At 36.0% G+C, this 26,059-nt stretch overlaps 2 protein-coding genes across 27 annotated transcripts in view; one reads left to right on the forward strand and one right to left on the reverse strand.

Annotated features, from left to right (window-relative positions):
- Nucleotides 1-18,087, forward strand: part of PDE6C (phosphodiesterase 6C) — a 62,228-nt gene extending 44,141 nt beyond the window's left edge. For 2 of the 3 annotated variants that reach the window (XM_002756642.7, XM_035268495.2), the window contains exons 16-22: nucleotides 5,627-5,727; nucleotides 8,904-9,011; nucleotides 9,107-9,170; nucleotides 12,023-12,097; nucleotides 12,211-12,294; nucleotides 12,678-12,828; nucleotides 15,229-15,550. In XM_002756642.7, coding sequence (XP_002756688.3) covers nucleotides 5,627-5,727; nucleotides 8,904-9,011; nucleotides 9,107-9,170; nucleotides 12,023-12,097; nucleotides 12,211-12,294; nucleotides 12,678-12,828; nucleotides 15,229-15,287 — 642 coding nt within the window. In that variant the 3' untranslated portion in view covers nucleotides 15,288-15,550. Of the gene's footprint in view, nucleotides 1-5,626; nucleotides 5,728-8,903; nucleotides 9,012-9,106; nucleotides 9,171-12,022; nucleotides 12,098-12,210; nucleotides 12,295-12,677; nucleotides 12,829-15,228; nucleotides 15,551-17,601 lie in introns of those variants that run through there. The other variant, XR_004732073.3, reaches the window with a different exon arrangement.
- FRA10AC1 (fragile site, folic acid type, rare, fra(10)(q23.3) or fra(10)(q24.2) candidate 1) overlaps nucleotides 15,500-26,059 on the reverse strand; it is a 91,991-nt gene continuing 81,431 nt past the window's right edge. For 12 of the 24 annotated variants that reach the window (XR_004732077.3, XR_013525017.1, XM_078346068.1 and 9 more), the window contains 2 exons: nucleotides 20,774-20,852; nucleotides 19,501-19,696 (listed from right to left, as the gene is read on the reverse strand). Coding sequence is in view for 13 of the 24 variants with exons in the window: in XM_035268500.3 (XP_035124391.2) it covers nucleotides 19,620-19,696; nucleotides 20,774-20,852 (156 nt within the window). In the remaining 11 variants the exon portion in view is untranslated. Of the gene's footprint in view, nucleotides 18,501-19,500; nucleotides 19,697-20,773; nucleotides 20,853-26,059 lie in introns of those variants that run through there. The other 12 variants (XR_013525016.1, XR_013525011.1, XR_013525009.1 and 9 more) reach the window with 2 other exon arrangements.

Below are 26,059 nucleotides of genomic sequence, written 5' to 3' on the forward strand. Positions count from 1 at the left end.
GTGTATGTCCATGATTCATTCATTTTTTTTAGATAGGGTCTTGCTCTGTTGTCTAGACCAGAGTGCAGTGGCACAAACATAGCTCTCTGCAGCCTCAACCTACTGGACTCAAGCAATCCTCCTACCTTTGCCTCCCAAGTAGAGGCATGAGCCTCTACACCTGGCTAATTTTTTGCATTTTTTGTAGAAATACATTCTTGCTATGTTGCCTAGGCTGTGGTATTGAACTCCTGAATGGAAGCAATCCTCTCTCTATGGCCTTCCAAAGCACTGGAATTACAGGTGTGAGCCACTGTGCCAAGCTAATTCATTCTTTTTCATTGCTAAGTAAATTCCCTTTATCTTAAATAAAAGATATTGCATTTAACTTTATTTGAATTTAACAGAAGAAATGTTTTTGAAATGGAAGGAATTGCAGAACTTCATATAATGGTGTCTTTATCACAAGAAATGTTAGCTCTTAAAGAGCCCTCTAAAATGAATAACAAATGACTATGAAAAATTATGAAAAGCTGTAGCTGAGCATTTAGATGTTTGGCATTTTTAAGCTGTGTGTGTTAACTTTACAGTATCTACTATCTCCCTTCTGTGAAATATAAAGCAATTGGTATACTTTTTACCACATCTCTGTTTTACATGAAATTATCATTAGTACATTTTTTAACCCCATCAATATTTATAAAATTATATTTTGCTCTATAATTTCCACTATTATTTTAATTCAACATTTAAATGCATCCAATACTTGATTTGCATTTTAATATAAATTTTATAATTGATTTGTCCATTTACAAAATCAATTTTGTAAATGGACAAATCAATTATAAAATTTACATTATATACACACAAACCTGTTGGTATTTTGGTTGGAATTGGACTGGCTCTATGGATTATTTTGTGTTCTTGCGATCATTTTATGCATAGGTTTTGCACTTGTTCCCCTTGGAGAATTACTCATCCCTGAATGGAGCCAGCTATCTGCTGAGTACTGTGGAGAAAGGGCAGGAATTAGTTGTGGAAATCCTCAGCTTCCAATCTGTTGTCTCAAACATTCTCTCACCAGTTCTAAGGAACACACCCGTATTAGTCCATTTTCACACTGCTATAAAGATACTGCCCAAGACTGAGTAATTTGTAAAGAAAAGAGGTTTAACTGACTCGGAGTTCTGCATGGTGGGGGAGGCCTCAGGAAACTTACAATTATGGCCAAAGGGGAAGGGAAAGCAAGGCACATTTTACATGGTGGCAGGCAAGAGTATGTGAAAAAGAGCAAGGAAGTGGCACACTTAAAACCATCAGCTCTTGTGAGAACTCCGTATCACAAGAACAGCATGGGAGAACTGTCCCCATGATCCAATCACCTCTTACCAAGTTCCTCCCTTGACACCTGGGGATTCAATTTGAGATGAGATTTGGGTGGGGACACAGGGCCAGACCATATTAACACCTCTTTGATTTTGTTTTCCAGAAGTTGGTAAAGTTCATATTGAGCAAAGCCTATGAAGCTCCAGGCTCTCTATGTGGGATCTGGTCATTGCTGTCTGCCTTCCCTCCTTTACTTCTTATTACCTATGGTCTAGGAGATTTAATATCAGAAGTCAATACAAATATACATCAGCAAAACTTCTCTATCAACTCCTCTTCTGCTGTTTTGTGGTGTCAAAGTAGGTCTTGGAAGGACTTCCTTGTTCTCCCCTGTGCTAGGCACATCTTGAGACCTCTTGCTCTAATTAAAGGATCACTGAGTCTGTGCTGACCTACTAAACAAATAAAAAACCCAACGTGTGTGTGTGTGTGTGTGTGTGTGCATGTAGGTATGTGTGTATGTCCCACTTTGTTCCAAAGAGGAGTTGATGGAGCTTCCAAGAATACACACAACACTAAAGAAAAAGAAAATGAAGGCTAATGGAAAAATAAGAAAAATGAGATGAAGCATAGTAAAGGCCATATATACCCAAAATATAATTATGTACCTTATTGTACATAAACGTACCTTAAATATCACCCTGTGATATTCATAATATCCTTTAAGTAATGTTAAGTACCATAATACTTAAGGTACACTTATGTACCTTATTGTATTTATCAGACATGGGCCACAAATTTGGCCAAAACATTTATCAGACACAGGCCACAAATCTGGCCAAGTGCTTTCTAGAAACTAATACAAAAACAAGAATAGGATCTTTTATATGAATCTGTATCCATAACTTAACAAGTCATTTAGAAGCTCTTCTTTCAAGAAACTCAGGTGTGAAAGGGAGAACACACAAAGTATAAAATAATGTAGAGTTAAAAGAGTTCTTCAATTAGGAGGCTTGTGCATGTTTTTAGATAAAAATAAAAATGGGTGAGAAGAAAAAGGTATGAATGAAATGCAGGTATGTAGTGTTATATACAAAGTAAATGGTACTGAAATGGTGACTATCGACCCTTTTTCTTCATTATATTAATTTTTTAAAATCCAGTATTGACTCATTTTGAAAAGTAAGAGAACTTTTGATACAAATCTGTCAACTTTAATACAGCTGTTTTATTATTTTGGACTGGAGCAAGGTATGACAGAGTACAACAGTATTTGTCACCTTCCTATATATTTCTTTATAGCTTTTCTTCACACACATTTATCAAATAGCAACAAGTGTCCAGTTTTTCCAATTAAGTAATGTACACTAAAACAACTGGTATATAATAAATTTGATTTATTTGATTGGTTGTAGATTATATACTCTCTACAATCTGACACTTGGTAGAGACGAGGAAGTCTCTGTCCCAAGGAATTATTTCTTTGAATTCAGCAGTCTGTTTTGCTTTCTAAAATGATTTCATGTGCTATAAATATTAACTCGTCTAAAAGATTAAGGCATTTTCACATTTTCACACATCTCCCCTCCCCCTACTTTTCTTTCCTAGTATAGCCAACAAGGTTGGCTTTAAATATTATTAATTTGCAATGCATCTGAGCCACATAATAAACATTACTTTGGGAACATAGCTATGTTCATCAGTGAACAAACAAAGGCAGTGATTCCCTGATGTCAGTATGCCACTAGATCACCCCAAGTCCAAAAGGAAGGCCACCACTGTTCCAAAATCAGGGGCAGGTTAAGTGGGATCGAAATGGCCCCACTTACTTTTCCCCTACCTGGTAATCCAGACCAGGATGAAAATAACCTGTATCCAGACTTGATTCAGAGATTCTGAACTGATATGCCCAATGGGTTTCTGTGAAATGTCCCAAGTAAGAAACTGATTTTGGGTTTGGGTGCGATAGCTTACATCTGTAATTCCAGCACTTTGGGATGCGGAGATGGGTGGATCCCTTGAGGTCAGGAGTTCGAGACCAGCCTGGCTAACATGGTGAAACTCCATCTCTACTAAAAAATACAAAAATTAGCTGGGTATGGTGGTAGGTATCTGTAATCCCAGCTACGGGGGAAGCTGAGGCAGGAGAATTGCTTGAATCCAGGAGGCAGAGATTGTAGTGAACTGAGATCGTGCCACTGTACTCCAGCCTGGGTGACAGAGTGACACTCCATCTCAAAACAAACAAAAAAAATTGATTTTGATCCAGATAATCTCTCTTTTTGTTTAATGTAATTTAGAGCAACAGCCATTGATTCAATCTAGCTATTTTATAAGTTTAACTATAGTTGCTATGATGAACTCATTATGTTAACAAAACAAATCACAATTTTCTTTTGTATTACTTATCTATGCTTTGTAAAACACCACTTTTCCAGTCCTAGAAAAAAGTTATAAAAAAGTGACTTAAGTGAAGATTTATATAAGGCATAGTGTCTAAAACTTGAGTTCTTGTCCAATTATGGCTTTCTAATATTTCAATCTTCTGAAATGACTGATAGCCATATTTGGTCTTAGGTTTGCAATTCTATTTTTACCTGGAGTTAGCCTCTAAACTTTATATAACAATAATAAAGATATAACAGTAAATTTTAACAGCAATTTGCAGTTTTAAAATGCATTCCCAGTTGTCATTTCATTTGATTCAGCATTCCACAGATATTAATTGAGCATAGACTAAATGCTAGGCAGTTAGGTAGGGCAGCTGTTACTATACCCATTTGAGAAAACAAGTGATCACAGATGTTAAGTGAAGTCTCTAGGATTATATGACTGCCAAAGTGGGGAAGCCAGGAAATGAACCTGGGTTCCCGTTGAGAAGTCATGTAGTGTGCAGAGATTAGGAGCAGACTCTGAAACTATGCTGCTTTGGTTTAGATACCACTTCTGCCACATTCTAGCTGTTAAACCTTTGGCAGTTACTTCACCTCTCTCTGCTGGGATCTGCTGTGAAGGGACTGGGAATATTCACAAAGCACTTAGAACCTGGTAGTAAGAACTAAGTCAGTGTTTACTGTTATTACTTGGTGTTCAGGCTAGTATTGTTTTTGGCATTAAGCTACTTCTATCTTTATATAGATTGATAGACTATGTCCAGTGGAATTTTTCTGCATTTTTTAACTGTCAAATTCATTTGGCAAAATCACTATATATCTGTCATTTGGCCTGTGTGACTAAAATGGTCTATTTGGAATAACTGAGTTTTAAGAAACCACCCCCAGCTTTATATTCTCATTTTCTTCCTTTTTTCTTTTCCTTTTTTTGAGACAGAGTCTTGCTTTATCACCCAGGCTGGAGTGCAGTGGCACAGTCTCAGCTCACTGCAACCTCCACTCCCCAGGGTTAAGCAGTCCTTCCACCTTGGCCTCCTGAGTAGGTGGGACCCCAGGTACACACCATCACGCCCAGCTATTTTTGTATTTTTAGTAGAGATGGGAGTCTCACCATGCTGCCCAGGTTGGTCTCGAACTCCTGAGCTTAAGCCATCTATCCACCTCAACCTCCCAAAGTGCTGAGATTACAAGCATGAGCTACCATGCTCAGCGTATATTCTCATTTTCTAGAACACTAAGAAATGAAAGCTGATCCGTATGTGAAGAGAAGTAATGACAAACTCTTAGAAGAAAGGTCTAGTTAAGTCTTAGTAAAATAGAATTACATGAAGACATTTTAAGGGTAACATGGAAGGATTTCACTATTTTTTCCTATATATATGGTAGATATTTTTCAATAAAATATATTATTTTTCCTACATATACATGGTATTTTTCCTACAATACAAATTACAGTGTAATTTGCAATTTCTGAAAGACCAGTGGTTTCTATGATCACTCTAAAATTATGTGGTAGGTAAGGTAACATGTCTGACAACTGGACCTCTCCCTGAAATTCTTTATTAACGCTCTTCAATTAATACCAGCATGTTTTAAATCTATTGTTATTTATTTTAACAGTCCTGGAAGAAAACACCTATTTACTCCAAAAATGTAAACAGTGATTACATGAATATTAGCTAACAGTATCTATTTTTATAGTTTAAATCAAATTATCTTACTCAAAGTGCAGAAGAGGGGTTTACTTAGTCCATGAGATAAAGACTGAAAGTGAGCCAAAAAAAGAGAATGAAAACAAGAAAACCAACCAGACAAAAAAGTATTGAAAGACCTAGATTTTGTTATTGTTAAGCATAGTTTCATTTGCTTGTGTGTTCAATCAGAGGCAAATTAATGATTGCATTTTATTGTGAATTTTCATCTTACAGAGTTTAAACATCTTCCAGAACCTAAATAAGCGGCAGTTTGAAACAGTTATTCATTTGTTTGAGGTCGCAATAATAGCAACTGACCTGGCTTTATATTTCAAGTAAGTACATAAAACATAACTGCACAGTGGAATGCCTTATACTCTGTGTGGTTTTACCTTCCATAAATTATCTGTTGCACTGATGTTAAAAGGCGTCATACACACACACATACACACACACACCCCATGCTTTCGTTTTGGATTACGAAGTAGAGTATCTTCAAGAAGATGCATGCCAGTAAATTTACTAGACATCTGCGAACATATTTTAAAAACATAAGCTCCTAATATTAAGCAGTTTGTTATCTGAAAAAGTTTGAATTGAAGAATATGCAGTCAAATTTGTGCCTTGCCAAAATAGTAAAGCCAAGAGAACTCACAAGGTGGCTTTTTGTCCTGGTGAATTCACTATGGTCTAGAATCTGGTATTTTAATGTTTCAGGCACCGAAACTGGATTCTGTCAAAGTCTAGGAGCTGAACAATTTTGTTGGCACTGACACACATTATTCAAACTTACAAAATTGAGTCATACATAGCAGAGAGCCAGCCTATTTACAATAGTAATATTGCCAAGGAGATCAGATACTCCCAGTATCTACACATTTTCTCATAAGTGAATTATAAAGTTGCTTGGTGAAAATGGATTAGAACAACATGACCTAGTTACAGGATTCTAATATTCAGTGACTTGGGCATTGTCAAATTATGCCTTTCTGATCCTTCTTAATTAAATATTTAATTAATCAATTAATTTGTTTGTTTATTTGAGACGGAATCTCATTCTGTCACCCAGGCTGGAGTGCAGTGGTGCAATCTCGGCTCACTGAACTTCTCAGGTTCAAGTGATTCTCCTGCCTCAGCTTCCCGAGTAACTGGGACTACAGGCACCTGCCACCACACTCAGTTAATTTTTGTACTTTTTGTAGAGACAGGGTTTCAGCATATTTTCCAGGCTGGTCTCGAAATCCTGACTTTGTGATCCATCTGTTTTGGCCTTCTAAAGTGTTGGGATTACAGGCGTGAACCACTGCACTTGGTCTTTTCTTACTCTGGCCACCTGGACTGGAGTGCAGTGGCATGACCGTGGCTCACTGCAACCTCTGCCTTCTGGGTTCAAGCAATTCTCCTGTCTCAGCCTCCTGACTAGCTGAAACTACAGGCTCCCGCCACCATATCTGGCTAATTTTTATATTTTTAGTAGAGACGGGGTTTCACCATGTTGGCCAGGATGGTCTCAAACTCCTGACCTCAAGTGATCTACCCACCTCAGCCTCCCAAAGTGTTGGGATTACAGGTGTGAGCCATTGCACTGGGTCTAAATATTTAATTATTAAATAGTTCAATGTGAAGACAAGTACTAAGAATAATAAAATGGATATCCAAATATCTATAGCCCAGATTTAACAAACGCTAAATTTTGCCACATTTGCCTCAGATTTTGCTTTATAAGGAGAAAAAAATTAGTGATGCAATTGAATGTTTCCACCCCTACTCCACTATGAAAAATCCTTTCCCTTCTCCCACAAAGATATCACCATCTGATGTTGATGTGTATTCATCATTTCCATCCATGTTTTTATGCAGTATTGTTGTTTTAAATTATTCATAAATGGTATCATACTATCTGTATATACCTATCTGAAACTTGCTTTATTCATGCAACATGCATTTTATTTTATTTTTTATTTTATTATTTTTTTTTGAGACGGAGTTTCGCTGTTGTTACCCAGACTGGAGTGCAATGGCACGATCTCGGCTCACCGCAACCTCCGCCTTCTGGGTTCAAGCAATTCTCCTGCCTCAGCCTCCCGAGTAGCTGGGACTACAGGCGCGCAGCACCACCATGCCCAGCTAATTTTTGTATTTTTAGTAGAGACGGGGTTTTACCTTGTTGACCAGGATGGTCTCAATCTCTTGACCTCGTGATCCACCCGCCTTGGCCTCCCAAAGTGCTGGGATTATAGGCTGCAACATTGCATTTTAAAGATTTATCATTGATAATAAATGGAGCTCCAATGCATCCATTTTAACTGAACAGAGTATTCAACTATTGAATATTCATAATTAATTTACCCACTCCTCTATTCATGAACATTTAAACTGTATCTAATTTTTCATCAGTGTCTACAATGCTACCTAATATGTCCCTGTATATATGAGTTTCTCTAAGAAATGTAAAAGTGAGATGCTGTAGGATTTGCATGTCTTCAATTTCATGCTACATTATAAAACTGCACTCCTGACAAGTTGTGCCAGTTTACACTCCAATCCACAGTGTACAAGAGTTCCAGCCAAGTGAGGTGGCTCACGCCTATAATCTCAGCACTTTGGAAGGCCAAGGTGGGAGGATCACTTGAGGACAGGAGTTTGAGACCAGCATGGGCAACATAGCAAGATTATGTCTCTACAAAAAAATTTAAAAATTATCCAGGCATGGTGGAACATGCCTGTAGTCCCAGCTATTGGGTAGGCTGAAGTAGGAGGATCGCCTCAGCCCAGGAGTTCAAGGCGCCAGTGAGCTAGGATCAGGCCACTCCACTCCAGCCTGAGAGGTAGAGCAAGACTTTGTCTCAAAAAAAAAAAAGAGAGAGAGAGAAACATATCCCATATCTGAAGTACTCTTGAACTCAGCACATTCAATATTTATTTTGCTAATATAATGAATGTGAGATATTGTTCAAGTCTGTAGTTTCTTGATTAGCAGTGAGACCAGCTGAGCATCCATGTATTTTGGGTTCCAATTTTTGTTGGTTATATATGTTGTGATATCTTATCACAGTTTGCGGCTTTTATGTTTAGCTATGGTCTCTTTTCTCATATGTAATTTTTTATTTACTTTCATTTTTAAAGAGACAGGACCTTGTTTTGTTGCCCAGGTTGGTTTAAAACTCCTGGCTTCAAGCAATCCTCCCACCTTGGTCTCCCAAAGTGTGGGGATTACAGATGTGAGCCACTGCACCCAGCCTTGTATGTAACTTTTTCATTTTAATGTATTTCAAGTTACCTGTTTGTTTTTTTCTCTTTATGGTTTGTGCTTTTTTTCTTCCTTAAACTCTTTCTGAGCCAAAGTTATACCACCATTCTCTGCTCTCTTATCTTCTGGCCCTGCAGACTTTGCTATATGGATATCACAATGCAAAGTGGGAACATGAAATCTGAAAAGCATGTATTTAAGATACTTTTCCTTTCTGCTTTTATATGCTAAATTTGTTGCTCACAGCTGTATCTTTTCTAGGAAGAGAACCATGTTTCAAAAAATTGTTGATGCCTGTGAACAAATGCAAACGGAAGAAGAAGCCATCAAATATGTAACTGTTGATCCAACCAAAAAAGAGATTATCATGTAGGTAGTCAAAATTTTATTTCTCTCTTGTTTTTTGCAAAAGACAATTTATTTTGTACTTATTTCTATTTAAAACTTTTTGTTTTCTTCCTAAGGGCAATGATGATGACTGCATGTGACTTGTCTGCTATCACCAAACCCTGGGAGGTACAAAGTCAGGTGAGTCCAGTTAAGTTTTCTTTTCTGTCACACTGTCAGCTACTATCTAGGTCCCATGTAAATGCCCATCTAAAGATCTTTGGCAACCTCAGAATTGTGAAAAATTACAAACATTAGTGAGACAGTACAAAATTTGATTAGGCCCTAGAATAAGGCAAATAGAAGGAACTTTGGAAGGAAAATGCTTTCTTGAAAGACTTCTTTAACATTGAAACACTATAAACCATTTATATAAAATTATTCAAGAAATGCTTGAGTTTTTAAATAGAGGAGTGTATTAGCCTGTTCTCATACTGCTACTAATAAAGACATACCCAAGACTGGGTTATTTATAAAGGAAAGAGGTTTAATAGACTCACAGTTCATATGGCTGGGGAGGCCCCACAATCAAGGCAGAAGATGAAGGAAGAGCAAAGGGACATCTTATATGGTGGCGGTAAGAGAGCTTGGGCAGAACTCCCATTTATAAAACCATCAGATCTTGCGAGACTTATTTAGTATCACTAGAACAGCACAGGAAAGACTTGCTTCCATGATTCAATTACCTCTCACTGGGTCCTTTCCATGAATTGGGAATTACGGGAACTACAATTCAAGATGATATTTGTGTGGGGACACAACCAAACTATATCAATAAGGAAGTCAGAACAAGATTAGGATGAATCATTAGTGTTTCCCTCTATCAAGGGTGTTTTTGCTACCACAGTCTCTTCTTCAATGAGCTGTGAGTTATAAGAAGGCACTGACTATGAGCTGATGTCTAAGGTTGCCTTCCACAGAAGTTCTTCCCTTATCTTGGGGAGGCACTGGTCTACCACTTGCTTTCTTACTAATTGGATGAAAGAAGCTTCTCTTTTTCCTCCAATAATTTCTAGAGAAACCCCAAGCAGAAGAGACGCCAGAATTAAATGGGTTTAACTGTAAAAGTGGATTGTATCTTTTTATAAAGATAGAATAACTGGAATTCATTGTAGGGGAGGAAAAATATCTCTTTCTCACTCATCCTAGGTTCATGACTGAGGCCCCTGTAGCAAAAGACAGATTAACAAAAGAAAAGCATACACATCTATTTGTTTTACATGTGAAACAGGAGCCTTAGTAAGGAAACAAAAAGCCTAAGAAACAGTTAAACTTGTATATTTTTATGCTAAATAGAATTGAGAAATAGAATTAGACAAAGAGGGTCTGATATAACTGTGGGGGAAGCTTAGCAAGGCCAGTTTGTTCAGATTCTTCTTGGCATCTTTGTGTCTTTGGCTTCTTACCTCCAGGAATAAGGAGGGTACCACTTGAATGAAGGTCTTATGATCTGCTTCAAGGAAAGGTCAGAAATCTTTACCTGGTTTTATGACCTACTTCAGGGGAGAAGGTGGGGGGATGGTGAGACTGATCTTCCTGCTGCTTTAGTTTTCTCATATTCCATCACCTTAAAATATTTTGGGGCAGGGTTTCCTGAACTCTGTCACCATCAAGTCCAAAACCAAACACTTCCTCTTCTTCCACCTTGATAGGCCTGCTCTGCCTCCTCTGTTCTTTATCAATGTGGTCACCCAAGCTAGAAACCTGGGGTCTTTCTTGAGCTTATCTCCCTCTTTCAAAAGCATTTCTACCAGCCTTGCTAGTACGTCAGTTCAGACTTTCACCAGAAATATGCTGGCAGCCTCCTAATAGATCCTTACATCAACTCCACAACTCATCCTCTGATTTGCTGCCAGGATGTTTATACACAGAGCTCAACTCAGCCATTCTACTCCTTAAAAGCTCATACTCCCCACTGCCAGAAGTTTCCAACTTTTTGTTCCCCAAAGAAGTAAAGTCTATTTTCCCTCAACAAAACTTGCCCAAAGATCACTTCATAAAAGAAAAAAGCAAAGCTGCTTTAGCTTTCATCTCTCTTGGCCTCCACATTCTTGGGTCCCTAGAGCACTTCAGAGGAATCTTAGGCTCCAAGAGTAAAAAGCACTAGTCTAGAGAATCAAATTCAAGCTTCCTGGCAAAATTTACATGGTCCATCACTACCTGTTCTTAACTCACCCTCCAGCATCATTTCCCATCACCTTCTCCCATGTCATTGCTTCACACTCTAAGCTTGTATTCACGTAAGTTTTGTATGTTCCATTTTATCTCTGTAAATATTTTTCCTCTCCTCTTTTCCTGGAAAACTACTCTTATTCTTGACAATACAACATAAATGCTACCTCCTTCCTTCATGAAACTTATCTTTACTCCCTTCTCCCTGATCCATAGCAAGTACACTATTATTGTTATAGCACTTACCACATGGTTTACATGACTGTCTTCACTAGACTGTGAACATTTTAAAAGAAAAAGATCACACTTTATTCCTCTTGGCAAGCCTGGCTCATCCCAGTGTAAAGGCAGCTAGCAGGTATTCAATGAACTTGATAAATATTGTTTTTTAAAGTGATTATAAATTAATGCTGGAATATCCTCACACTGTAAATAGGTAAAACTACGTATTAATCACATGTGCATTCACAGATGTATGCTACACGTTAACAGATAGACAGGACAAAAGAAAACCTGGGAAGTGTTAGAACTTGAAGCATAATATTTAATCCTCCTATTTCTCCTTTTCATTAGTGAGAATGGTGGCAACAGTAAATAGGAGATAGATGTCCCAGAATAAGCCTAGAACACTGAAGCAGGAAGAAAAAGCTCCCTTTCCCATTTCAATATAATCTGTAAAATTTTAAAACTTTAGAGCCTATGGTCTGATAGCACCTCAAGCACTGACTGTAAACTCAATCCTTAAATGTCACATGTACTAATAAAATGCAAGTTCTCTATTAATAAGCGGATTTAGTGAACCAAGCCTTTCTCATTTGCAGGTAGCACTTATGGTTGCAAATGAATTTTGGGAACAAGGAGATCTGGAGAGAACAGTGTTGCAGCAACAACCTATTGTAAGACCTTGACATAAAAATGCATCACTTATTAAAAGTGATCAGGACAAATCGATCTGTTTTGTTCACTACATCTTAGAAACCTATCTTAAAGAATTTATTTCTCTTTTTAGCCTATGATGGACAGAAACAAAAAAGATGAACTACCTAAACTTCAAGTTGGATTTATCGATTTTGTTTGTACTTTTGTATATAAGGTAAGAAGCAAATTATCTGAATTAAATATATAAACATTTGGATGAAAATTTTTCTTTCAAACTGTCACCAAAATTTAAAAGTCATCCATATGGAAAGTCATCGCAGGTGTCACGGTTTCTCCAAAGCAGTTTGAGGTTTTATCCTAATCTCATTCAGGACTGGAATAAAGGGAGGAAACACAGATGTGAGAGAACTGAACACTTCTTTAGGCAGGCAGGAAAGACAGCGCCTGTCTCTTTGTCAAACTTCATAGGCCCTAAGTTAAGCTTATCCTAGCAGCTCTGAGTGGTGCAACAATTCCTTACAGCTCATTCTCTGCCTATTAAAAGCCTGAAAATTAACTGTATGATTTATGTAGTCGCTGACCTAAAATTCTCTTCAGGAGTTCTCACGGTTTCACAAAGAAATCACACCTATGCTGAGTGGTCTTCAGAATAACAGAGTAGAATGGAAATCCCTTGCTGATGAGTATGATGCAAAGATGAAGGTCCTTGAAGAGGAGGCAAAAAAGCAAGAAGAAGGAGCCGAAAAAGGTTAGATTGGCTTTGTTTTTGCTCCCTGTAATGTAGCCAGAAGCTAGGCTGAGCTTAATGGCATGTGACAAAGGCATAAAGAATTACTAAAACAGGACACCTGCTTTACTGGAGCAGACTGACAATTTTAAGAGGTCAATTAGTGGTTTTCAGGTATCCCTCGACCACGACCCAGCCAGCTCCGCCACAAACAACATCTTATGTATAACACTGGATAGAACTGACTGGTCCAGTTGAAGTAGAGATTGGAGCTAGCCTGCTTCATCCTTCTAGAAGGTGGCTCCTCTGAAGAACACTGGGTGGTTAGGAATAATATGAAAACCACAGAATCTGTGGGATGAGGGTTAGATGAGAAAAAAGTTTTTATCCCAACATTATGCATTAGCTGTGAGACTTTGGGCAGCTTGCTTAACCTTGCTGAGCTTAATATTCTTCTCTATGTAATTAGATGGTTTTACAGATCTTCAACTTAAGGAAGTCAGACACGTAGAGTAAGGCTGAAATTGCCTGTCTCCACATTGGGAGACGTTTTTCTGGCATGAGATTTCTGTGCCATTTTTTTTTTCTGGCATGAAATTTCTGTTCCTAAAGTCACTTTGTCAGGTTTAATGTTTTCAGATTCTCAAAATGCTTAGAATTAACCATTAGTTCATCAGATGGCCCAAACATCATCTTGAAAGTAGAATGCTAATTTTTGTCTTGAAAGTTTATCACTCTAAAGGTTTTGTAAGCAACTGTTACTGCTTAACAAAGAAATCATCTCTATGTGGAAAGGTCCTGAAAGAAAACATGTTCCTTTTAGGTGGTTCTATTGCATTTAGTAAAATTTTAAATAATTTGTAGGAGAAAATGTTTGTCTTAATAAAGATAAGGGTGTCCTTCAGCAGAATAAAAACAGGAGTTTCTGACTCCTTGACTAAATATAGACACAATAGTCTGAATACTAAAAGAAAATGTCAGGAGTCACTTAAAGGACCTGATCATCTCTTCATAATAAAGTTGAGATAAAGGTTAAATCTAATAGTACTAAGAAATACCCTCACTTTTCAATTGCACACCCTCACGTTTGCCTTATCCTCTAGACATTTTCTTTTAGTATTCAGACTAAGTATTGTGGACTAAGATCACTTATGTATTTATCAATGTCTACTCTGTACAAGGCCCTGTGTTAGGCAGGCCCTGGGGAAAGATGAGATCCTTTATCTTGAACAATTTAGCATTTGGTAGGGGAACTAAATAAACACTGTGAACCAATGCACAATTAATGATCTCAAAGAAAGCACTAGTGTGTACATGGGGTATGGAGAAGGCTTTCCTGAAGAATGCTTATGCTAACCACAGAAAGGAGGAGTCGGGAGGAAAAGTAAGAAAATAGGTACAAAGGCTTGCAGTAGGAATAAGCTTGGTGCAATTGAAAAATAAAAGCTGATGTAGCTGGAGTCTAAAGATCAAAGAGTGCAAAGTACAGATGAAGCTGGTAGTGCAGGCAGCTGTCAAGATACTGTATTGCCTTGAAGGCCGAGGTAAAAATTTTTGTGTGTCATTCGAGAGATTTAAGGTATGATTTGCATTTCAAAAAGATAAGTGATTTTTACCAAGCAAGTGAAAAATAAGGATATATCTTAGTACTATCAGATTTAACCTTTATTTCAACTTTATTATGAAGAGATCATCAGGTCCTTTAAGTGACTCCTGACATTTTCTTTTAGTTTTCAGTATATTGGATATGGATCTATACTTTATTTGCATAAAAATTTACTTCTGAGTTTTCTACTACACAGATAATTCTTTGTGGACTAAGATCATTATTTTGTATTGCCAGACATGGAGTTTTGTGCATCAAGCTCAGGTTTCCAGATTGCATTGTCTCAGTAAAAAACTAAGATGTTATCGGCCAACCATTTATCAGATTCTATTATTTTTCTGAGACGGAGTCTCATTCACTCTGTTGCCCAGGCTGGAGTGCAATGGCATGATCTCAGTTCATTGCAACCTCTGCCTCCCTGATTCAAGCAATCCTCCCACCTCAGCCTCCTGAGTAGCTAGGATTACAGGCGCACACCATCATACTCAGCTAATTTTTATATTTTTAGTAGAAACAGGGTTTCATCATGTTGGCCAGGCTGGTCTCACACTCCCGACCTCAAGGGATCCACCTGCCTTGGCCTCCCAAAGTGCTGGGATTATAGGCATGAGCCACTGCGCCCAACCCAGATTCTATTTTTTAAGTGACCAACCCTAAATATTAATTCAAGTTTTTACATGGTCAAACCCACAGTACTTGCTAGGTTAAAATTACTAATCAGTCTATAAAGTTGACACTGCTATATGGGAGTGTTAGAATGAAAACACTATATATCCACTAACTCCTAATAATATTGCTTTCCTTGATTTTACTAGCTGCTGAAGATGCAGGAGGTGGTGATGATAAGAAGTCCAAAACATGTTTAATGTTGTAATATAATCTAATCGGTCTAAACTTCAAGTATCATTGTATCTTTGAAGAAAACCAGAAAATATTCAAAAGAACTTCAGCAAATCATCAAGTAACAGAGTAAGAGGATCTTCAGAAAAACTACCCTTTTACTATGAGGAAACTATATATTGCTAGCCCGAACACCCCAAGGGCAAAATAAAGTTCAACAAAAGTGCAAAATATGACAAAAATGGGTACATTTTTGGTGCCAATTTATTTTAAATTAAAAAATATGCAATCCTGAAACTAGTCACAAATTATTTTTTCAAACATTAATTGTATTTATTTGCTAAGGATGCCATAACAAAGTACCACAGACTGGGTGCTTAACCAATAAAAATGTATTTTCTCACAGTCTTGGGGGCTGGAAGTTCAAGATCAAGGAGTTGGCAGGATTGGTGTCTTGTGAGGCCTCTCAACTTGGTTTGCAGATGGCCATCTTCTCCCTGTGTCTTTACATGGTCATCCCTCTGTGTGACTGTGTCCTAATCTCCTTTTCTTATTAGGACTCCAGTAGGATTGGATTAGGGCCCACGCTCGTGACCTCATTTTAGTCTTAAATCACCTCATTAATGGCCTTATCTCCAAATACAGTCACCTTCTGAAGTAATGGGAATTACGACTTAAACATATGAAATAGGTGGGGGGTGGGTGAGACACAATTCACCCATAACATTTATAATTGTGATTCATATCTCAAGCCACTCCCTGAACTAAAATCTTTCAATATGTCTTAATGAAAGGGTAAATGCAATATAGAATGTATAGTGTTATAAATATGGTATAGAAAACAAAGTAATGATGTCATTTTTATTCAGTGTTATTCCATCTGAAATGCTTATCTCTTTCCTCTACTTTTACTCTTGATAATAGCATGAGGAAGACCAAACCATTTTTTGGCAGTTTATTAAAACTATGCCTCTGTCCTATACTCCTCCTTCAAAGTTTGAAATCAATTATTTTATGTATAACTAAGAACATTTTTTATGGTTCAGAACTATTCATTAAAAGGATTATCAAAGCACAAGATACAAACTGGATAATCCCAATGCAAGTTAAAGCAGCTAATGAATATTATGCATTAAGAAGCATGTAATTGGATTATGCAAGAACTTCCTTACCAAAAACAGTGTGGAAAAACTTCAGCTAAGATTACTTTCTAAAAATGATTAATAGAACTACCTAGTAGGCATTCTAAATATTAAACTGTTAAGAGAAACTAAAGACAATCAGCTACTTCCACTGCATGGTGTATGTCTGTCTGGATATCACAGCAATTTCAGATTTCTTCCTTTACTTAGCTATAATCATAGATAAAATTAGGAAATAGAAATACTATAGTTATGCCATATGTTTTGTCAGCTTTTTTTTGTTAAAAGCCATCTACATTCTAACGAATCAAAGATCAATAAACCTTTATCTTTTGTAATGAACCTATATCAATTTTGAGCAGCCAAGAAATGAATCACCATTTGTCTGACTTTTACAAGTTAGGTACTTAGAATTGTAAGGCTGCTTCTCTCACATTAGAATGTAAAGTTCATGAGGAAAGATTTTTGTCTGTTTTGTCTGTTTTGTTCACAGCTCTATCTTGGCACCTAGAGCAGTGCCTGGCACAAGGTAGGCACTCAGTAATATGAATGAATACTATTGTGAGTAAATATTACAACAGATATAAATAAGGTCCGACAGTAAGTCATATGTACACTCAAATGAGTGTTTATTAAAGTAATCAACTAGCTAAGTGATGCATGCTCCCTTATTTCCATTGCTTAAGATAATTTTGAAACTCCACTTCCAGAATCACTATTATTTTAAAAGCCAAGTAAGAAACTTTATATTCCTTTAGCCCTATGTAATTTTGGACTCCAAAATATCAGTCAGCTCAAACAACTTCCCCTCCTTAGTCACCAGAAATTGTTTTAAGGGTAGAGGTGTCCACCACTGAAGGTCAGCTAAATACATGAACTCTGCATAAGAGCAAGTAGAAGAAAGCATAACTTCAACACCCCAGACCAATGGTCTGCTGACCACCACTGACTGCACCATAGCAAAGTTTGAGATAGATATGTAGGAGGATTACTTTTTAAATCATGTTAGAGGCCTTTTCAAGACTCCCGAAAAACATGACCCCCATTATCTGTCATTGTGTATGAATAGATTAAATGTTGTGATTTTATATAAATTTATAAATGAGCCTGATGTCATAAACCATACTTGAAATACCAAATATACTGATCTATTTTTAAAGGGTCTTATATATTCTTCCTAGTTAAATTCCTAATTTAATTTTGCAGGAATTTTATTTCCCGACGACCACTAAACAAAGGACATATTTTACCATAAGAATGTTTAACTGCATATATTCTACCACGGATATCAATCTTGCTGCTGGACATTTCAAGCACTTTTTCCTCAGAAATGTAGATTCGTTTTTATATACTATAAGTAGTGAGGTGAAAAAAATCAGTTTATTCAAGTGAGGGGACTATCAAACAATGTTAAATACTGATAAACCCAACACTGATTAACTTTTCTGAAAGAGGTTCAGAAATGATTGCATAATTACTTCCCAGCTAGTTCCTTTACGGACAAGCCCCGCTCAGTGCCTAACACATAATAGAAGCCTGATAAATATTTGTGGAATAAATAACAACTTTTTAATAAAATGAAAATACCTGATAATAATCATTTTAAAATAAGATACCAAATTACTTATTTTGGAGTTTAATGCCAATCATTCCATGTTTAAATCTTCAATAAAATACTTGCTTATGTTATGATTATTTTCTATATGTCTTTTCTCTTATTCATCAAGTCAAGCAACTTCTCCTATATCTATCCATCTATTTGCTCTTTATAAAAGCAGGTATTTACCTGTTTTCAGAAATCAATAAATCCTTTTGAAAACTTGACATTTATGGACTTCCTCCAAAAAACATACCATAGACACAGAAGTTTACACATAGATTCTAAAAAGGTATGGATCTCCTGAAGCATCTCCATAGACCCTTATGAGTAAGATCTTATGTTAAAAAGTTACATTTTATATTTCTTCATAGAAGATGTATTAGTCCATTTTCATGCTGCTGATAAAGACATACCCAAGACTGAGAAGAAAAAAAATTGTAATTGGACTTACAGTTCCACATGGCCGGGGAAGCTTCAGAATCATGGTGGGAGGCAAAAGGCACTTCTTACATGGCAGCAGCAAAAGAAAATGAGAAGGATGCAAAAGCAGAAGCCCCTGATAAAACCATCAGATCTCATGACACTTATTCACTACCATGAGAACAATATGGAGAAACCGTCCCCTTGATTCAAATTATCTCCCATTGGGTCCCTCCCATAACACGTGGGAATTTTGAGAGTACACATTCAAGATGAGATTTGGGTTGGGACACAGAGCAAAACCATATCAGAAGCATATTCATAATTTTATGAGTGTATCCAAGGTAAGCTATATGCACACAAGATTATTCAGTTAAATTATCTCATTGCATAATCTCTGTTAAGAGAGTCAATTTTGTGAACACATGCACTATTTTAGACTACTAGGACCTCACTGGCTCCCTGTGGTAATCATTTACTTAACAGTAAATTATCCACAGGCTAAGAAGTCAAATTTGATTATAACAAACTCTCTTAAGTGGTAGAGATAAGAAAGAAGCAAGAGACAGGCAAGCAAAAAACCCCAAAAAGCAGCTGGAAATAGGTGGGAAAGCAGGTGCTTAATAAAAGGGTGCCAGTTTATCAATGGGAAAGAGGTTAAAGACATACATAATCTACTTTAATCCTAGTAATTTAAAATAATTGACAGGGCTCAGTGGCTCACACCTGTGATCCCAGCACTTTGGGAGGCCAGGATGGGAGGAATGCGTAAAACCAGGAGTTTGAATACCTCCCTGGGCAACACAGGAGGACTCTGTTTCAACAAAAGAAAAAAAATTTAAAAAAAACAAACAAATCCAATATGGTGGCTTAAAAAAAAGAAAAAAATAATTAAAAAAAATAATGAAGGCAAGAGAGGATAAATATAAATCAGTGAAAAAAATATATAGGAACAATGGAATCTGTACAGAATATGAGCTCTGTCCCCTAGGAGCTACAGATAAAACAGAATTGTAGGTAAGCAATTGAAAAGATATTTAAAGGATAGGGAAGTCTTTAATTGAACTAATGAATTTCCAAAGTAATTGACATTATAAGAGAACCTGGATTTTTATTTCCAAAGACAAACCATACAAGCTGTAATTTGCAGATAAAAACTTACATAAAATTTCAAAGTGTATGAAGTTTAAAACTTCATAAAGTTTCACATTAAGGAGCGGAGGCTTCTTTCTCTCATCTCACAGAAACAAGTCTTGAAAATACTCATCGAATTCTTCTTCCCTATTTTTTAAAAAAAGCATACATATTAAGATCAATAGAGTAAAAAATTACTACATGACACATTATATAAGATTAATAAAATAAAATAAGTTAACATATTGGCTGATTCTGCTATATATCAATATATTCTCACTATTCAGCCATCAAATAATTCTTAGTTTCTAGAATAATCATAACTATACCCAGTTTAAAATAAAAATATTTCATATGTTGGTACCTCTCCCTAAATGTATTCCCCAAAATTTTGTTTTGAAATACTTGTGAAATGTCATTGCTTCTCTTTACTTTTTTGTCTTACTTTATCACTTCTTTGTTCATTCTCATTTTAAACTATAGTCTCCTCAATAAATACATTTTGAAAAACTATTTTTAAAGAAAAATGTAAGTTTAGGTTACATTGGGGAATAACTAAGGGGAGTTGGGTAAATCTGCTTAGGCTGTAGTTCTTTTACTACTCTGAGCATAGTAAATATATTATGTATTTGTAGCAGTAGATATTATTGTTTTATTTTTTTAAAACAAAAACTAGTATGACAGCAGTGTAGAAGTGTACTTCCCATGCAAGGGGCTCCATTGCATAGGTTTATGATAATCACAGTATCATGGAATAGGCTTCTCGGATACAGCCATCTCTGAAGAAATCCAAACAAGGACCAGAAGGTCATCTTTTAAAGTGAACTGATCAAAGATTTCTTTACCAGGAGGAAGCTGGACCTGTTGGCTGCTTATGACAATGGCTGGGAATACGCTCTAATCTTACCAGGCTAGGCAGTCCTGGGCATTAAACAGATCATCATAATGTTGTATTTTTTCATTAATAAAGCCACGATTATAGCTTCTAAACTGATTTAAAAGGTACATATCATCCAAAAGAAATTAGGCGGGTATGGCGGTGTGCACTTCTAGTCCCAGCTACTCAGGAGGCTGAGGCAGGAGAATTGCTTGAACCTGGGAGGTAGAGGTTGCAGTGAGCTGAGATTGCACCACTGCACTCCACCCTGGGTGACAGAAGGAGACTCTGTCTCTACCAAAAAAAAAAAAAAAAGGTATGTATTATCTATTAATATCAGCACTTACTGTGATTTTTCATCTGTCTCTGGTAATGGACCCTTCCAAAGTTCAGATTCCGAAGTATTTTCTTCCTTATCAGAGTTTCCTGTTAATTTAAAAGAGATGATTTTTAAAAAATGTATTATATTTAAAACACATTTTTAACTATTTACCAATACAATTAACTTTTTACTTAACTGAGCTTCAATTTTTATGGCTCTCCAGAAGTTTAATTCACTCTCACAGGTATGATAAATTCTTTTGAAACATATATAAATAAGCCAACCAGAGTCTCAGCAAAAAGGCCAAGGATTTTTAAGTCTCATGGAAATTCTCTAAGTTACACTGAGTTAAAGTAGCAATTCCAATATTAACTTTTGTAAGAGAATTATCTCTTGCAATATAGTTGTCTCTGATCTAGCTTCTTCTTTTTCATGGTTCTGCAGAAGACATGCAAGTTAAGACTTATACTTGTAGAGAACATGTTTACATTAGAATTAGCACCTTAAGAACTGAGCTAATATGTAAGACCAGCTAAATTATTTTTTTTTAATTGTCAGACATTTTAAAAAACCAGTGCTGATTACATAATTGGAAGAAGTCTGTTTCAGTGAAGAAACTGGCATTCTCACACATTGCTGGGAGTGAAAATTCTGTAAACCTACTTCTTGAGGAAAATCTGGCAATATAGATAAGTTTAAAACACATACCCTTTGACCAGCAATGCTGCTTTTGGGAATTTGATTATTGACATAGACAAATAAGCACCTCTGTTACATAAGCAAAGATGCACACGGTATAACAACAACAAAAAAATCCAACCTAAATTACCATGAAGTAGGGATTAAGGACTGGTTAAATACTATACAGCTGTTTAAAAATATCAGCATATCTGTATGTACTGCCATAGAAAAATGTCCATTCTATATTAAATTTTTTAAAAGTTACAAAAAGTATGAATAGTATAACATATGTTAAAAGTATATACATGTTATATACATACATGTAATTTTATATATGTATTATAAGTTTGCAAAAACCAACCAAACTTAACAGTGATTATACTACCTGTGGATTTGGAATACTTTTACTTTCTATTTTAAACATTTCTAAATTATTTGTATTTTAAACAAAGACCATGTATTACCTTCAAAATCAGTAAAAACAATATTTTATTTATAAAAACATAATAAAATGGAGATATTTCAAATAAATCACCTGTATTAGTCAACTAAAAATTTAAAAATACTGCAAAATTATCAGGCAATAACACCACATTCCACAAAGTAGTTAAATCAGCAAACAATTCCTCTCCAATAACGATTATTAGTCTAAAAAAGAAATGGTACGAATGTGGCCTGTCAATATAGAATGTCCTTTAGTTAAACACAACGTAAAAATAAAACAGCATTGATTTATTATGGTGGTTCTAGCCTTTTACCTGTTGGACTCTGAACCTTGAATCAACATGTGTCTGAACTTTGCTCCTAACTGAATCTATTCTGGCACCAATTCTAGCAAAAATAGCAAAAGGGGAGAGGGCATTTTGTATTCTAATGATCTACATACAAACGATAAAATTTCAATCTTGAAAACAAGATTCCAGGCTCAATGACAGCCATCACTGGAATGGCCAGTGTCCCAAATTTATAATATGAGGGGAAAAAGAATTAGAATCTTCTCTTATTTTTATGAAAACTCACTAATAAGAAAAACTAACTAGGCTAGTAAGGTTATTACTATGGTGTTACTCTGTTAATGATGCCAGAGAACAAAACCTACAAGGCCTTTAGAAGTGGACAGCTAATTTCAAAAGGATTGACTCTGTTTTCTTATTCTCTTCCAAGAGTACTCCCCACATGCCAGCTTTCTTACACCAGTTTTCTGATATCAGTCAATCAATTTTACTAAAAAAATAAAGTCAGTTTAGAGTAACACTATAAAATAACTGTCTTTAAAAATACCCACTAAAAATGTGGCCAGATATCCCTAGAGAATCAAGTCTACAAGACTGGACTAAATGACCTTTACGGTCCCTTATAACCCTATGAATCTACAGTATCCTGGTTCCCTGAAGGTTGGCAGTCACTACAAATCATTGCTATCATAACTGTTACAACCTACCAGAAGCGGGACAGGTATTATAAGGAAAGAACAACTGGAAGAACAGGCAACACAAAAGAATGCATCACTGGCAAATCTATTCAGTACTTATTGGGAAGTAGTGATCAGAATTTAAGTCACTGACTCTGAGTTGAAAGGGGAAACCCAGAGGTAATTTAATCCAACACTTAGCCAATGAATGAACCTCTCACTGCAACACCTCCAATAACAAGTGGCAATCCAATCCATGCTTGAACACTCACTACTCCAGAGGTAGCCCATTTCTCCATTCCTTTTGTCAGACAGTTCTAAAGGACAAGTTTTTCCTTAAATTAATGCAAAAGTCTGTCTTTGAGCAGTTCTGCCAACTCAGAGTCGTAAAAAATAAGTCTCCTACGTAGTAGCAGCCTTGCAAATGTCCAGACAGTAATTTCCATGTCTACTTCCTCACCTCTTCCTTCCCTTCCCTTCACTCGTCTCCCAGGTCAACTTCTGCAGTTCCTCCAACATTCTCCCTAAACACAATTTCAAGTTCTCTCAATACCTCCGTTTTTTTCTTCTTGATCTGCTTCAAGTTTTCAATGTTCCTTTAGAATGTGGTGCCTAAGACTGCATACAATTTTCCCTGTATATTTTGAATAATGAAAGCAGGCCTATCATCTTGGCTTCTGTGGCTATTACAAGAAAACTAATAACTTGCCCTACTGAAGAAATGGCAAATGTTTCCAATAATCATGATAACAAATGGACAGGTCAGATTTTTATAGACTTAACTTTTCATTTCATCAATTCTAGAGAACAAACACAGGATTTATATCTCTGTATTTTTCTTTTCTGATAATAACAGCTACGGGTTATCAAGGACTTACTTTGTGTCAGCACATACTTTACATGTATGTTTTCTCATTCAATTCTGATAATAATCCAACAAAGTAGGTCTCTTTATACCCATTTTACAGACAGAAGTGAGGCATAGATCAAATCATTTAATGTGGATCTGTATAATGCATACGCCAAAACTAGGGTATAAAGAATAGACAGACAGTTGATTTCACTGATGAACAACTGATTGATGATGCAGATAAAGGGCATAGACTTTGGAATTATAAACTTATGTTTAATCCCAGCTCTGTCATCAACTACTTGACCTTGGACATTTTACTTCAATTCTCCGGTTCTTGGGAGATGTCATGTGCATGGTGACTACAGACAACAATACTTGAAATTTGTTAAGAGGGCAGCAAATCATCAGTATACTTTAAATATATGCATTTTTAAAAATTAAGTTTCTTCATTCATTTAAAAACATTCTCTAGGTCTTGATTTTTCTCATCTACAAAATGAGAATATTATATGCCCATTATTAAGATTAAATGAGGTAACACATCTAAAGCACTTATTACTGAGCTGACAGAAACTGAGTTTTTCTCCATGGCTTTGGTTTTAATAACCCATATGTTAAATGGGTTAAGAAGGTAACTGAGTATTACCCAAATGGAAATAAAACAAACAGCAAAATGTGAGGTCTGAAATTGCCAAGACCATGTAATACAGATGGCTGACTGCCTGAGAGGATATTTGGGGTTGGCATACCATAACAATGTCAATGTTTCCTGCTTGCTATGGTAAATAGCTTTCTGGCTGCCAAATAGCAGGTCAGCTTGAAATGGATAATTTGTTTTTTCAAGGCCAAATTAAGCTAGAGGTTTTTCAGACTGGATACAGTCTTCACAGTATTCACCCTGCTGCTACTAGTAAATATTTCACTTAGTTGAGGAGAAGTAAAACAGAGTTAAGGGTTATTTCTAGGAGGCAGGGAAGGATTCACAGGGTAGGGGTGAAAGACAGTGGGAGGGAGAAGGCAGGCAGAAGAAATAAAAGCATAACATAAATCAGTGATTCAAGAATTTCTCCCAAAATATTTTTTAATAAAAAATTAGAATGAAAAAAGGGGAATTTTTTCTACAATCCATAAGCATTCACACCTCTCATTGTTGGAAATGGATGAAAACTAAAATACACTTTCCCACTTTAGCCTGTATACACTTTTGTTGATGTATCTATGATTTCATCCTTGGCTAACATTGGTCCACTGGCCTTATACCTGGCTGTATTTTCGAAATTGTCACTACATTTCACCTAATTTAGGAAAGGACCTCCTGATAAATTAGAATTTACATGGGGAGAAAGTGTCAGTGCTTTAGGACACTTCAAATATGTTGAAAACAAAGTCGGTACAAGCAAAATAATTATAAGGAATATACTATAATCCTAAGTTAGAGGAATACCTCCATCAACATTTCCCTCTCCACTAAATTTTTAAACAACTATCTTAAATTTCTATTTTCCTTAGTGTAAAATTTCTGATCATTGAATATTTAAAATTTCTTGTTAAGAATTACACTAAGTGCATATATTGTTTATATTTGAGTTGTGGAATTTGGAATAATTATCAAACTTTTTTCCCTGAGTTTGCCACAATAAATACTCATTATTTTAGAGTCAGAAAAAAAATTTTTTTTAATTCTTAGGTTTATAAATAAGCAAGTAAGCCTAGAAATCTCAAGTTTCTAAATTTCTATGAAATAAGTCCAGAGTATTAAATGAATTAGATATGCTATTGAACTACACCTTATTAGTAGGCCTTGAGCCTACTACAAGTCTAAAAAATTCAACATCGTATTACTGCTTAGATTCAAAGCTACTGTTTGTTATGACGCAGATGGGTGTCCCCTTTTACAAACCCATAGAAGACTCTTCTCTGAAAACTGCCGAGAAAAAGCTGAACACTCTAGGAGATCTCATTATGATCTTATGGGTACAATTAACATTTCTACTGCAGGTTTCACTCAGGTTTGGTTATTAGGCAGAACACGGACAAATCTGTGATCTATCTTTGCAATTATGCAGGACTTTTTGGTATACATCTGTGTGTATCAATTTCACCTGTAGCTTTACATTGCCATTCTACCTTATTTTTCCATTATTCTGACTTTTTTAACCTTAAAAAACTTATTGTGTATATTTTTGTAAGTCATTGTGAATACTTCTTGGAATGTTGCAGGGAAAAATAAAATTTGCAGCAAATACTCAATGAAAACCCATCTGTTTTGACCCAAACTAGTGAAAACCATAGGACTAACTTAAATCAATTACAACCTCATCCCTTTATTTTTCTTCCTTCACATTTTATAACATAAAATTGAAAGA

The sequence above is a fragment of the Callithrix jacchus genome, chromosome 12 (genome assembly GCF_049354715.1).
Source record: "Callithrix jacchus isolate 240 chromosome 12, calJac240_pri, whole genome shotgun sequence".
Lineage (NCBI taxonomy): Eukaryota > Metazoa > Chordata > Mammalia > Primates > Cebidae > Callithrix > Callithrix jacchus.